The following is a 14,833-nucleotide window of genomic DNA, read 5'->3' on the forward strand; positions in this document are numbered from 1 at the left end:
CATGATTTGACTCAACCTTATCTAACATTAACCTTAAGCTAGTCCTTAATGCATGATTAAAACCATAAACATGCCTTAATGCAGATTAAGACTAATCCGACTTAACATAGTATAAACAAGATTAATTTAACCAAATGGAGATTTGTTGCGGAAAACACAAAAAAATATAGCAATTCGCTTTCTGATCGGGTGGCCTTTTTTGGCTCGCGGAACAATTTGTTTGCAGAACAAAGTATTCTTTGATTTACTAAATATACTTTGAGCCAGGTGACATATTTTGGATACATGATAAGTTTGGGATATGTTACTTATATGATTCCGGATACACTACAAGATTACAATAAATCATGTTGACTTGGAATCAGCAAATCAAACAGATAGGAATCTGTGAGCCTGATTATTATGAGAAACAACTTGAATGGTACCAAAGATCAATGTTCAAGTGTCAGTCGATTTCAATCAACAACCAAAGATTGGATTTACTAATTGATTGAACTACGCATAACATGTGATATTTCAATTATATAAACAAACATAATGCGGAAAAGAAATAACATAGAGACCAGAAGTTTTGTTAACGAGGAAACCGAAAATGCAGAAAAACCCCGGGACCTAGTCCAGATTTGAAAACCATGATGGAATAAGCCTCTACAGACACTAGCCTACTACAAGTTAACTTCTGACTGGAATGTAGTTGATCCCTAACCAAGTCTCACACCGATTAAGGTATAGTCGCGTTCCTTATACCTCTGAATTCCATCAGAACTCTTCGCACTTGATTCCCTTAGCTGATCTCACTCACAACTAAGAATTGCTACGACCCAAAGTCGAAGACTTTATAAAAAAATCTGTCTCCCACCGAAAAGTCTATTCTGATAGATAAATCTGTCTCCCACAGAAATACCTACGAAGTTTTTGTTCTGTCTTTTGATAAATCAAGGTGAACAGGAACCAATTGATAATCCGGTCTTATACTCCCGAAGAACAGCCTAGAAATATCAATTACCTCACAATAACTTAACTATATGGTAGTAGAACAAGTTATTGTGTAATCACAAAGAATGAGACGAAGAGATTTGTGATTACTTTTTATATCTTACCTATTAGAGATAAATCTCGAGCCAATCTTAGAGAAGATAGTATTCAATACGATAGAACAAGTAAGATTAGAACATGCAATTACAGAGAAAATAGTTGGGTCTAGCTTCAGAATCACAATGAAGTCTTTAAGTCGTTAACCTATAATATGGTTTTAGGAAACACCTAGGTTAAAGGAGAATCGACTCTAGTCGCAACTAGTATCAGACAGGAGGTGTGAGGATTTGGTTTCCCAGTTGCTAGAGTTCTCCCTTATATAGTCTCCAAATCATGGTTTGATAGCTTTGAAACAAATCAATCAATATTTACCGTTAGATGAAAACCTTATTTAAGATTCAAGCTAAGTTTACTTAAAACCAAAGAAATATCTCTCCACCTTTAGATGTTCTTAGCTTGTTACACACAAATATAATATACCTTCATTTAGATATAGGTAACCGTACCTAAACGTGTATATTGAGTTGGCTCAATAACAATTAACCGAAGTTAGCCATATGAACACTTTTATATTAACCACATTCATCTAAAACTTTTAGATAAAATGATAATCAAATGAATCTAATTGTGTTACTCATAGAGTTGTTCAATTGTTTATATTCTCATAGAAGTATACAAGACACAATGGAAACAAAATCAGATTGGATTTAAGAGAATCAATTTATGAACATTTAGCCATGATTTGCAAAGATTGCATTCGTTAATTTATAAATGTATTTTTTCATGAGTATGAAATCATACTTAACCGATTTTAGAACTTAGGCTAACTCAGTTTGCAAACGGGTACGCAAACTTAAGTTCCGGACTTTGGTCACGTCTGACAGTTCGCAAACCGATATGCATACTGTCGTTCTAGACCTAACTCAGGTGAAACCGTTCACATACTGGTATGCAAACTTGGTTCCCGAACTTTGACAGTTAAAACCGTTCGCATACTGGTATGCAAACTTGGTTCCCGGACCTGAATCATACCACAACAGTTTGCATACTGGTATGCATACTATGTTATATCCAGACAATAGCTGTCTCACACAAGCTATTAGCTTATCAGTATTTTTCAAGTGATTGAATGATCAATACGAAACATTCTGAGTCTACATCAAATGATTGTCTCACATAAATCATGTAAGATGTTTCAAGGCAATTTTCACATGATCATATTTTGAATCATTATTTAGTTTCCAACAAATAAATGGTTTCCAACTAAACTCGTCAAGAATAATGATGAACATAGCTAAAGAAAAAAGCTTTCCAACACATATTTCGGGAAAGATATAAGCGAGTTAAACTCAGCTCGAAATATCAAATGTGTATAATGTAAAAGTCTATATAGCTATACGACTTAGTCTCAATAGGATATAAAATAGAATAGACTTCTGAGTGATGGATAAGTTTTAGTCTCCACATACCTTTTGTTGATGAAGTTCCTCCAAGCTCTGCTCAGTAGATCTTCGTCTTCAGTCGATGAACGTCGTAAAGTCTAAAGCTCAACTACACATTCTATCATAACCGAGACATAGCTATAAGTAGAATAGAAATCAAGACTTATAGTTTTGATCACCTAAACTTGAAAACAAGTTTGAGATAGGAACGCTTGCGAGTTCGACCGAGCAGTGCTCTAACACTCTTTCCACCAGTTGGAATTTTTTTAAAACTACAAGTGAGAAAATTGTATAAAGAAGTTAATTACCTCAAATAATTATTTTTCTTGTAATATTTTTTCTTCTTGTTGCTTTTATTCTAATTCTACCTCAAACAGTTGAAAACGATAAATAGTTTACTTCCATTTTAGTATTTCTACCTCAAACAGTTGGGTATGATAATTTGCTTAAAAATACATAGATCAAAATACATTCAGATTTAAAAAAAAAAAGTAGACGTGGTGTAAGTATACTTACTCCATTCTTGATCGTAAATGCATAACTCCAAAAACTTAACGTACATGATCACAAAAATTGATCTGAAGTCAAATAACCTAGACCGTAGTCAGCTTTCTCTCTAAAAAAGTGGTTTCCCTATAAATTCATGAATTTATGTGTATAAACCATGAATGATTATAAACATCCTGACTTAAGGTAACAGAAATCAGGAATTGTTATATGTGTTCCAAATTGAGTGTACTCTTCAAAATGAGCAAAACTTATACCTAATCAATGGATCGTTTCTTCTTTGCCCGCGATTTGAGCCGCGAGTTCTTCGTTTTTCTGGTACAGATTGAATCTCAAAAATCTTCAATTATTCATCAAATTTCTTGAAATTTGTTTCATCCCATGTAAGTGACAACAATTATCATCAGTCAAAGAAAAGAAATTTGAAGAAAAATGACCTCAAATTGGTCAAAATCGGAAAATTAAAATTTTAAGAAATTTTTTTATTATTAAAATTTCAATCTTGAAATTCTTGGATTATATATTAAAACTCTAGGAACTTCTCTTTAATTTCTAAGAACTGCAACGATTAATGATTCTCCAAGGCGAAAAACTCGAAGAAAAATGACCTAAAATCGCTCAGTTATTTGAAGGAAAACTCAAAATTTAAGATCATATAAGTGTGACAGACAAAACTCCATGGAGTCACCATATACTGAAAACAAGAGGGTACCTAGTATACCACCAATTTTTTTGTTCGTGAACATGTGTGAATAAATTCCTTGGACGGTCTCAAAAATCAACAAACTAATATGTGATTCCAGGTAAAAAACATAAAAATAATAAAAATAATACTAGAACAACAAAGCATTATTCAAAAAGAGTCACATGAATGACATGTATTTTATATTTGGGAATTTAAAAGAGTACCACATGAATCACATATGAGAAACATGACATTTTGGAAGACTTATAGTGCAGAAGATGTTTCTTATGTTGCTCATAGAAGATGTTTATTATTAATAATATGAATATTAAGAGTAATAATGGTAGTGTTATACAAAGCAAAGGGCTAAAACATGAGTTTTACGAGCAGCTTGTAGGAGGCTCTCTTTCACATTAGTGTATGCCAAAAAAAATAGTCATAATCTTTCCCAAGCAAAAAAAGTATTGACGAAACTGCATAAAAAAGTACTAAATAACCTGACAACGAGTACCTCACTTAACTAATCTTCTTATAAAATAACTTTATTAAGAAGACTACCTAAGCTTTCACATGCCTGATATATTGATACACATCACACACAGGATAAATAATTAACTTACATGATTCATTTTATATATTATACTAATATATTACCATACCTAGTAAATACTAATAATTTTATTGCCTAACCATGAAATAAATACAAACCTCTTGGGTGCATGCGCATCAAAGTTATCAAAATAATTTAACACTAGAACATGTTATGTAAAACTACAGATAATCACAAACACCAGTTAGGCAATAAAATTATTACTATTATTTCAAGTATCATGCTGTGTATTGGGTCCTCATCTCAATAACAGTAAAAAAACATGTATTGACACAAACTAGATATCAATTCTCGTTAATCTGAGGATGACACTATATTACGACTTGCAAATGTGAAAAATCGGTCTCCAACCCAACATTCAGGTTCAAATATTACATGTAAAGCAATAAAGGTGAGATAGAAATAGAGGAAGCAAAAGGTCATGACTTTGCTGCGTGCAAAATGACTAGTACAAAAAGATGGAACATTCATTCTTAGGAATCAACACTTCCCGTTTTATGCATGGAAGTTTCAAATCTCTTCAGAAAGTTGTCTTCGTTGCGACTCAGTACTCCTACTAGATTCAGTGATTCATCGTCTCCGAGCAGAGCAACATCAGATCCTACCCTCCCTTGTGTGACAGAACTCTAGTGTAGTAATTAATGCTAAAGTCAGGTATCCCAAATGAGATGTTACTGAGACCTTGATTGCATATCTCGCGTAATGTTTTGGAAAATTCTTTATCAAGCCTAGCGTCTGCCACTGGCCTTAGCCTTGTAGCAATTGTGCTACAGGGTACCATACCAATTGTATGCGCTCCTGAAAATTATATTTAAAAAAGAGTTATTAGCAAGTGTTGGACCGAAAGAATCGACTTTCTAGAGCTAAAGGTTGATCTTAGGGTGTGGTCCAGGAAGCTGCTGATGAGGCAACCAATGGTCAAAACAGTGAGGAGGGAATTCCATCTGTGAAATTGGCTGAACATGTGTTCCACTTCCCGGTATCAAGTTTGTTGTGGACCATGTATTATTTGGCACTAAGGGAATAATGTCGGGCATGCAAGGACCTACCAGAGCTTGTGGGACATGAAACTGCTGATCTGGCAAATTGTAAGGGCCTACCGGAGCTTGTTGGACATGAAACTGCTGATATGGAAAATTGTAAGGGCCTACCGGAGCTTGTTGGACATGAAGCTGCTGATCTGGCCAATTGTAAGGGCCTGCCGGAGCTTGTGGGACATGAAGCTGATGATCTGGAAAACTGTGTTCCTAAAACTGGGACGGTCGCTGATCCGATGATGAATTCAGGTAAGACGAGGTAGATGAACTCGGCTTCACACCTATGCTGGATTGTGGCGTCAAAAATGATGATGATACGCTATCTGCGTTATCTGACTTTGTTTGTCCAGGAGGAGGGTGTGAATGCTGTTCTTTGATGTAACCTCAATTTAAGTATCCTGATATGGAAATCTTTCTTTCTGTTAATAACATTACTTTCCCATGTCTTGTATTGCCCATATAGTTTTCACGCAAAAAATTGTTATGAACACAAATTAGTTAACGCCAAATTTAGTAAATCTGGGACCATTAAGAGAAATATGTGCTGCGGGTAAAATTAAATTCAAAGAAGAAAGCAAATGTTTTTGCTTTTACTCGTCTTGGACTTGGACTAAAAATAAGATAAGATAAGGGTAAAGTTGGAAGTGAAAGTTTCTAGATATATTAAAATATGTTTCCACGAAATTTAACAAAACCAAGGCCAAATACAAAACCCAAGTCAGTAAATTAGTTTTTTTAATCTACCTTAACTTGTATACTGGGATTAAAAAAATGGCTACAGTCTAACAGAGACATTATACAATATGCTGGAATTGTTGTTCGTAGAGCTATCCTAGCTTAATTCGATAAAAAAAATGGCTATAGTCAGACCCAAGTGTCGACAAACAATAAATGAAATTTTCTGAAACGATGTTGCTTATACCAATCCAACAAATATGCTTATAAAACCTAAAATTAATGGTGGTTTGTAAGATTATATTATTCCTAATCTCAATTCCAAATAAATATTCTATCCCTGTCATGTTTCAGTTTCAAGCAGTGTTGAAATCAAATCCTAAGGAAACCCTAAGTTGTTCAATAATTGGTGTATATTTTACTTGAAATTGTGGTTGGTTCACCATTATCTTACACCTTTTTATATGCCCACCCACCGTCTAAAATGGATTGGACACGGGTGCAACCTCTAAAATCCGTCACCCAACTGACCCGCCCAGTTTAGGGGGACCTGATTGCACTCCAAAAGCCCATTACGGTGAGCGCCACCATTTTCCTCTTTTTAGTTTTGCAGAGGGGAAGAAGAGATTGAGAGAGAAATGGAAGGAAGAAACAGAATTCATCTCAGAGAGATGCAATTAGGAGGAGGAGGAGGAGGAGGAGGAAGATCATCACAAATCCCTCTCCATCCAATCGAAAACCCTCACCACCACCACCACCTCCACCTCCAACAACCAGATTTCCACCCCCATCAAGCCCTAATTGAAGAACAACTCCACCACCAACACCGTGAAATGCAAAACCTATTATTAGACAATCAACGATTAGCAGCAACACATGTAGCACTCAAACAAGAAGTTTCAGCATCCAATGAAGAAATCCGTCACATCTCTACTGTTGCTTCTCAGGTGAAAGCAGATAGAGACATTGAAATCAGAGAATTACATCAACATTCATTGAAATTAGAATCGGAGGTTTCAACAATTGGGAAATTTAGTGCTGAGTTAGCTCAAGCAAAGGTTGATATACAGAAATTGAATGCCAACAAATTGGAGTTAACTTCCAAGTTGCAGACAATTAATGGTGATCTAGTAAGGGTTCGTCAAGAACGAGAAGAAGCTAAATCAATTCAGTCTGACATCGATGCCATGCGGATTGAGGTTCAAAAGGGAAGGTATAAAAAATGCATTCATTTGAACAAATTTATGGATTTTGAGTATTTTGATTAACTGATTAAGGGACTTGGTCTTGTTGGAAATCGGCTAGGGCTGCTATTGAGTTTGAGAAAAAGGCGCATGCTGAAAACCTTGAACATAAGCAAGTATTGGAGAAAAACATGAATGAATTGACTCAAGCAATTGAGAAACTACGTTCCGAGCTTGCTGACGCAGAGAAGAGAGCTAAAGCCGCAAACACAGCTAGTGCTTCTGTCATGGTTGCTCCAAACCCAGGTATTTGATACTCTCAAGTTGTTGGCTTTTGTTGTTTTGGAGATGTTCACACTAGACTTAGGTAGGTGGCATCCATTTACTTTTATCTGAGCAAATTATACTTTGAATGATATCAGGTCCTGTATATGCTGGAAGCTATGGATATCCTCAGATGGGATATGTGGGAGTCGGGCCTTCATATGTCGATCCTTATAACATGCATCAGATGGTATGTGCTTTTTTCATGTATCAACTCAAGCTCATAGTTTCACAATGTTTCCATCGAGTGAATCATTATGAACCCCTTTAATTTTTGCTTACATGGTATGGAGAAGCTTGACAAATGTGTTGATGACATGAATGGTCTTCTATTAACTATGCTCGCAGAATTGTAGTTACTGCCTGGATTTTAGGTTAACCTTTTAGGAGGAGACATGTGCACAGGTATCTCAATGTTTTCGCGCCTATCAACTTGTGATGTTTCCTTAGATTTCCAAACTTTAACTTTCAGGAAGTAATGTCTGATCTCCTGGCCTTCCTAGTGGAAGTTGCTTTCAGACATGTTCCATACTTGCCATCCTAACTCTCCACCCCCAAGTTCAGTTATAATATGCAATATTAACAAAGTTGATCATACATTGCAGGTGGAACCCAATTTTGATGCCCGGTTTCAGTATGGATCAGAAGCAATTGCATATGCCCCATATGGCGTACAACAGAGTCAAGTGTATAGATGAGTCCTGTTAGACATTGACATTTACCAAGAAAAAAACAAACAACAACGTTAGACACTGAAACACCAGGAGTCAACATGTAATATGTTTCTTAACCTAAAGATTCCTATTCATGCCTTGCACAATATGAGAGAACTTAGATTTTTTTTTCCCAGGTTGCCCCAGAAAACAGAGTTTTCTTATCCTCTCCCGGGTGTTTCAAATGTTATAACTTATAATGTTATCATATAGATTCAGCCATCGGACGGACGGCTCAATCCGAGTCAGTTCCAAATGAGACTGAATCTGCAGATTAGCATTGTATTTGTAACTGAGACTCTGATCTTGGTGCTTTTGCACTGTAAGATTTGGAAAATGTTGGTTTTACTTTTGGCTTGAGAGATGTGAAATAGTCCACCAGTTGTTGTTACCTTGGAGGTAGGTTCTGGTTCTGATATAAAATCGGCTGGTAATTTTAGGCAAGGGAGCATTTAATTTTGAGCTTTCACAAATTTTAGACCACATGTATAATTTTGAGCATCCCCTTGACAATTGAGATGTTGTTGGACATTTTACCATAAGACATCTGAAACCCAGAATTCTTAGCAATGACTTGCAATCTCTATCAAGTATTTTCAGTGTTTCTCACAACTTTCAGGTTATCTTTCTCAAAATATTTCAAGATTGTAGGGATCTTACCTAGAAGCAATTAATGTTATAACCATTACACTTGGGAACACAATGATATTAAAATAACTTTCTAGATACACTAGGCCTGCTAAGTCATTAACGACCAAACATAAGCAGCGTATATAGCCCATGATGATACATATTGCTAAACAGGCAATCCTAAACATCCCTTGCAATTTGATAGCCAGAGTTTGGGTTGGGTGCATATTGCTCCCTTGGGTGACCAAAAAAATTCACACCAATATAAAAAACAGAATGTCCTTGTTCCAAATAGACACCAATATAAAAAACAGAATGTCCTTGTTCCCGATGTCAAACAAGATTATTACCTCTTCAAAATTCAAAAAAGTGAAAAAAAAAAAAGAGTTAAAAGCAGAATTCAGAAAGAGACTAGTCTAGGACTGCACAACGGGTAGGGTGGGTAGGATATGACCTATACCCGCCACCCTACCCGTTTACTGGCGGTTAAGAAAATCTTTACCCGTCAAATAATGAATAGGGTAGGATACGGTTAAAAAACTGGCGGGTAGGGTAGGGTTGGTGGGTATAAATAAGGTATGTACACCCCTAGGTAGGGTGGGTAGGATATGGACTATACCCGCCACCCTACCCGTTTATTTGCGGTTAAGAAAATCTTTACCCGCCACCCTACCCGCTAAATAGTAGATAGGATAGGATACGGTTAAAAAACTGACGGGTAGGGTAGGGTTGGTGGGTATGGGTAGGGTATGTGCACCCGTAGACTAGTATGTGGAAAGAAAAGAAGTCTACAATCAGAATGCGTGGCAGAATCTTGACCATGGGAGGAGAGAATTCTTTTATCATAATCATCAAATAATGCAATTGTTCCCTAAAAGGTTTGCAAAATGAGCACTGTAGGCATAACGATGGCTTGAGAAAACATAATGATATCACCCTTTTGCTGTGTACAGTAAAAGAAGATGATGATCCACGTACCACACTATTCGTGATAGAGATCTATCAAATGGTCTCTAGTCAGTTGAAGTTTTGCCATAATTTTAGTGGTACGGGTTCATAATTAATCTATCAACTCAAAATACAAGTATTTAATGGTTAAGAGGTTTTGAAAGTTGAACCAAAGCTGTAGTGTTAGCTCTAGAATCTAAATGCAAAAACTGATGACATTAAAGTCATGAAAAGATCTTAATTTGATGTATGATTTATCATAGTATTGTTTTTTTTGTTATATATATACTGTAGAAAGTACAAAGAGAAATTAAGGTTAATCCATTATCATGATGATCGTCTTAGGCTCTTAGCTCTTAACTAAAACATCAAGAGTTAGGCCATGAAATGTATGCGTACGTAACTCTGATGGTAGTAAGTATTAGATGTGATATGTCCTCATATCTGTATATGGTGAAATGTGACTAGACAGTTAAATATTTTCAGTTGGAATCAATTTTTTTGTTACATAGACTCTATATAAGTGGAAATAGACAAAATGGCGATCACGGACACTAAACGGGGTTTCAATACTTGACTACCAAAACCCACTAGCAGTCTCTAAACATTGTTTTGCTAGCTAGCTACATGTAATTGAAAACTGGTGCTCGGATAGTAGTTGTGGGTCTTGATAAGTACCGATGACCTAAGGAAAGAGAACAAAATTTTGAGTTAATAACAATGGTGAAGTACTCGATAAGGTTTTAAGATTCTTTAAGATATGTTCATACTAAAAACTGATTGCATATCATTTTCAACAAAAGAAAATGCAGCTAGCTCCTGACAAACACAGGACAATCGAAATGCTCATGGTACTCTCTAATCACAGTGCAATAACCTCACATATGATAAAGACTTCAGCGGTGGAGCTAAGTTTTTAAAGTTGGTGGCGGGTTACTAATGACCAAAGAGGGAAAAAGTGTTAGTTATATTTCTTTTTCTATGTGCCTCCTAAATGAATTATTAAACTTTTACTCCCCCAACCAAATTACCACATTCTAGGCCTAGCTGTTAGTATATCCATGATCTACAAATTAAGTACACGGTTGAAATTTCTCCTCCACTAAAATAAAATGATTTTTTTTTCCCCTTGGCAGATGTGGTAGGGGCAATGGCCCCTATCTACTTTTGCTCATCCATCATCTGTGTAACTTTTTGTCTATAAAGACCCATCTTTATTCTAGTCGAGTGGGCTGGTGTAGTGGGACGGACCATCGATCAAAATTTGATCAAAAAGTAAAACCCAGACCAAATTTGGTCGGCGATCAAGACCAAACCCAGATATAGTCGAGCGGTCGTATAGTTCACGCCCCACCACCAGGCGGTTATATAATCTACGTCCCACACCAGGCGTACGTAAAGTCCCCGCACCAAACCAGGCGTACGTAAAGTCTACGCTCCACATGGGGCGTACGTAAAGTCTACGCCCCATTTTTTATTTTTATTTTAATTTTGTATGGGGCGGGCATTACCCCCGCCCCATTCTTTGTTTTCCAAAATTTTTTTTGTGGGGCGGGCTTTATACCTCCGCCCCACTTCTTTTTTTTTTTCTTTTTTTTTTAAGAATCTCCCCAATCAGGCGGACGTATATCCCACGCCCCACACCAGGCGAATATATAGTGTACGCTCGATCAAATTTAGTCTTTCACCCGTAACGTCACACACCAGACTAAACTCAAATTTGATCGTTTGTTTTGGTCTTTGATCTTTGGTTATGATCGTACCACTGTGGACGCTCTAAAGAAAAGAAGAACAACAACGAAAAAAATAAAAAATAAAATAAAAATCTCATAACCAACTTTTGAAAAATCAAATCAATGAGAAAGATGACGGCCAAATGGTAGTAAAGTAAATTATGTATTCGAAACCAACCGAATTACACATTGTTATGGAATATCTACCGATCTAGCATTACAAATGAATTTAAAAGCTGAGGGCATGGCGATTCCCATGTGTAGCTAGCTTTAGGTCCTCCATCCCTGATGAGGTCGGCGCGGTAGTTAGCTAGCTTGTCAGCTGTGAAATTAGCCTTTTGATAGTTATGGTCCAGCCTGGTAGGCATCAGCTTCCATGGAATAGGGCCTGGTTGGCTCATGGGATGTGAAGGTGAGAAACGTTATATGACTCGGAGCAAATTGGATGCCAAACGGCACAAATTAGTATATCACTTGCAAAAAGATTAACCGTGGCCATGGATTCTATGTGGGGAGAACTCTGCATTTTCAGAATTATAAATGTCAAAGTGGACAACTCAAATTTATAGCCTACAAGTCTAACAAAAAAAGCAAGCGCAGGAAATTCCATTTGCATCTTTTAGTGCGTTTTTTCATTTAAAAAATAAAAATGACAAATGTCTTTATTGAATCTGAGAACTGAGATGGGGCTGTTCATCCAAACTGTTACGTAAAGTTAGTCCGTACAGTGTCTAACTGTACATGACTACTCGCTTGAATCATTCATGACCAAAATGAGACCAAAGCTATTATGAGGATGCAGTGACCACAGTGTTCGATTTAAATGCAGCACAGCAATAGACAGACAGACAGACTAAGCAAGTGTAGAGGGACGTTTTTATTGGCTGTAATAGTGGGCTATCTGTCGGTAACTCCAAGAGTCAGGTCAAATTTACAATCAGTGAGATCAACTTTAAATGCTGCTCATTTTGCTAATATGTTTTTTATTTTTCCTTTTTGTGCAAAAAAATACATGGCGTTCAACCATACTTATAACCTCCGGTTCAAGAAAATAGATTGGTTTCATGTACAAATTACGTATGAAACCAATCTATTAAATTTACACAAAATTGGTTAAAAAGACCAAAATCAACAATTTTTGGGTGAAAAGGACATTTAGATTTTGATACTTTTTAAATATACAAAAATGTACTCCCTCCGTTCTTTTATTATAGGCTGGTTTCCTAAAATAGATGTTACAAAAATATAGGCTGGTTTCCTAATTGGGAGGGTACTATATTTCAATTTTACGCTTTTAACCTTCATAAAATCGTTTTTTTCTCTATCACCATTATATCACCGAAACACCTTCACCGCCATTACAGGCCTCCTTCAGCTCCATCTTTTCCCACAAAAATCACCACCAGCAACACCATCGCCGCCATTACAGCAAAGACCATCATCGTAACAACAAACCCAATCTTGTGCCCTAACCATCATCGTAACAATTACTTTTTACAACTCTCCAGGTGATTTTTCTTCCCCATCGATTTCACCCTTCTCTTCTGTTTGATTTTCTTCAATTGCATGCCATAAATTGATATATCCATCTTTTCTTGGTAGAAGTATGAGAATTTTCAGTAACTCGAATCGTTGCTGCTTTTTGTTGATGAACAAATCGGATTAGAAGAATTCAGTAACTCGAATGAGAATTTTACGCCCACAAGTTGTTTGTAGAAAGTCCGGAATGAGAATTTTGAGATCCTTTTAATTTCTCGCTTCTGTAAAATCGGAGTATTTATTTTCTGATGTGATTTCAGTTTTCAATGGCTGCCAACAGTGCTCAAGCTGCTTTCGAGAAAGACCAGGTATAATAACAGATTTGAATTTCCCTAAGATGCCATTTTGATAGTGTACACTTGAATCTGGCCGAAGAATCGTCTACCTAAGCGATTAAGGTTATACCATTATGAATTTTGATAAATCTGTTAAGTTCAGTTTTGTTAATTGGTATTGTTGTTTTAGTTTATGTGATACTGCTTGTCTTAGGGTGAGTTCCTTACATGGCTGTGTTAATTGTATAGATGTTTGGAATGGCTGCAAATGAAATGGATATAGGTTTGATTTGTTTAACAGGTATGGGTCTCAACTGTAAATGCTACTGAAATTGTTACTTTTGCATTTTGGGTTGTGGGTGATCTTAATTTTCCATATGGCAAAAATATTTACAGTGATCTTAAAGTATTGGCAGGTAAATTGGTTGATTCCTTTTGGTTCTTTTATTATCCGATGCCTAAAACTTTTACAGTGACTGAAAGAATGTTGAGAAGGATGTATGTTTCTTATTTCCATATTCTCTTGCTTGTTAACTGCATGTTAATTTCCAATGTGAAACTAGATTTTACGCAAGGACTGAATTATGAAGTTGAAAATGCACCAATCTGCTTTTTATGGCTTGTTAACTGGATGCTAATATTCAATGTGAAACTAGATTTTACGCTATGAAATTGAAAATTCACCAATTTTCGTCTGCATTTGTGGCCCTGCTTTGAAATCGATAACTCTGCAGGAACTAAAGTTTTGAAACCCATGTCTTGTTTAACTGTATGCTTGATCCAATTTGACTTGTGGGAATTGCTTAATTTAGGTGCTGGAAAAGTATCCGAATTACCTCTGATTTGCAAGATTGGGGTTCTCTGACCGTTCCTTGAGTACTTGAGAATTGTCCTGCTACTGAATTAAGTTTGAAGATTGAGCAGTTGGAATAACGGGATGGTGAAGTTGATGTAGACTTGTTGGAGCTGGCACCTTGGGATTTTTCGCAGCTGAAGCTGATGTGAAAGCTGATACTGATGCAGTTTTTGTTAAATTTGGGTCAAACATTGATAAACCTGTTATTCTCTGTAAAACTTAATGATATACGATAACCCTGCATGAGCTAGCTAAACTCCGAATTATCCAAACTTAATGATATACGATAACCATGCATGAGCTAGCTAAACTCCGAATTATCCAAATTTGTATGAGTAAAGATTACAGACATTGAAATATCGCGCAAAGAAGTTATCTCTGCACCTGCAACAGTTCTCTATTCATCATACTTTCTCACATTTCTCTGTCTAAAACAAAATATGTACACCTTCTGGTCAAGAAACAAAGGCCTGCCATGATGTGGACTCAATCATCAAAAAGTCTTCCAATACAGTGAAAAAAAAATGGAAATTTTAAATTTGGGTCAAGTACATCTGCTTGTGCAGAATGAATCATCATGAATATAATCTCTAGACTTCATATGAAGTACTAGAAGTTTTTGTTAAACTGGTTGGCGAAC

At 36.3% G+C, this 14,833-nt stretch overlaps 1 protein-coding gene across 2 annotated transcripts; it reads left to right on the top strand.

Annotated features, from left to right (window-relative positions):
* The first annotated feature begins 6,525 nt into the window (after positions 1-6,525).
* LOC113320875 (protein FLC EXPRESSOR-like) lies at positions 6,526-8,572 on the top strand. 2 transcript variants are annotated; one of them, XM_026568767.1, is made up of 5 exons: positions 6,526-7,204; positions 7,297-7,481; positions 7,598-7,689; positions 7,848-7,904; positions 8,105-8,572. In XM_026568767.1, the coding sequence occupies exons 1-4, from the start codon at positions 6,630-6,632 to the stop codon at positions 7,884-7,886; spliced, it is 891 nt and encodes a 296-aa protein (XP_026424552.1). In that variant the 5' UTR covers positions 6,526-6,629; the 3' UTR covers positions 7,887-7,904; positions 8,105-8,572. The 2 variants fall into 2 exon arrangements, with proteins under 2 accessions (XP_026424552.1, XP_026424551.1); XM_026568766.1 differs by lacking the exon at positions 7,848-7,904 and having other exon boundaries at positions 6,538-7,204.
* The last annotated feature ends 6,261 nt before the right edge of the window (positions 8,573-14,833 follow it).

Source organism: Papaver somniferum, chromosome 11 (genome assembly GCF_003573695.1).
Source record: "Papaver somniferum cultivar HN1 chromosome 11, ASM357369v1, whole genome shotgun sequence".
NCBI lineage: Eukaryota > Viridiplantae > Streptophyta > Magnoliopsida > Ranunculales > Papaveraceae > Papaver > Papaver somniferum.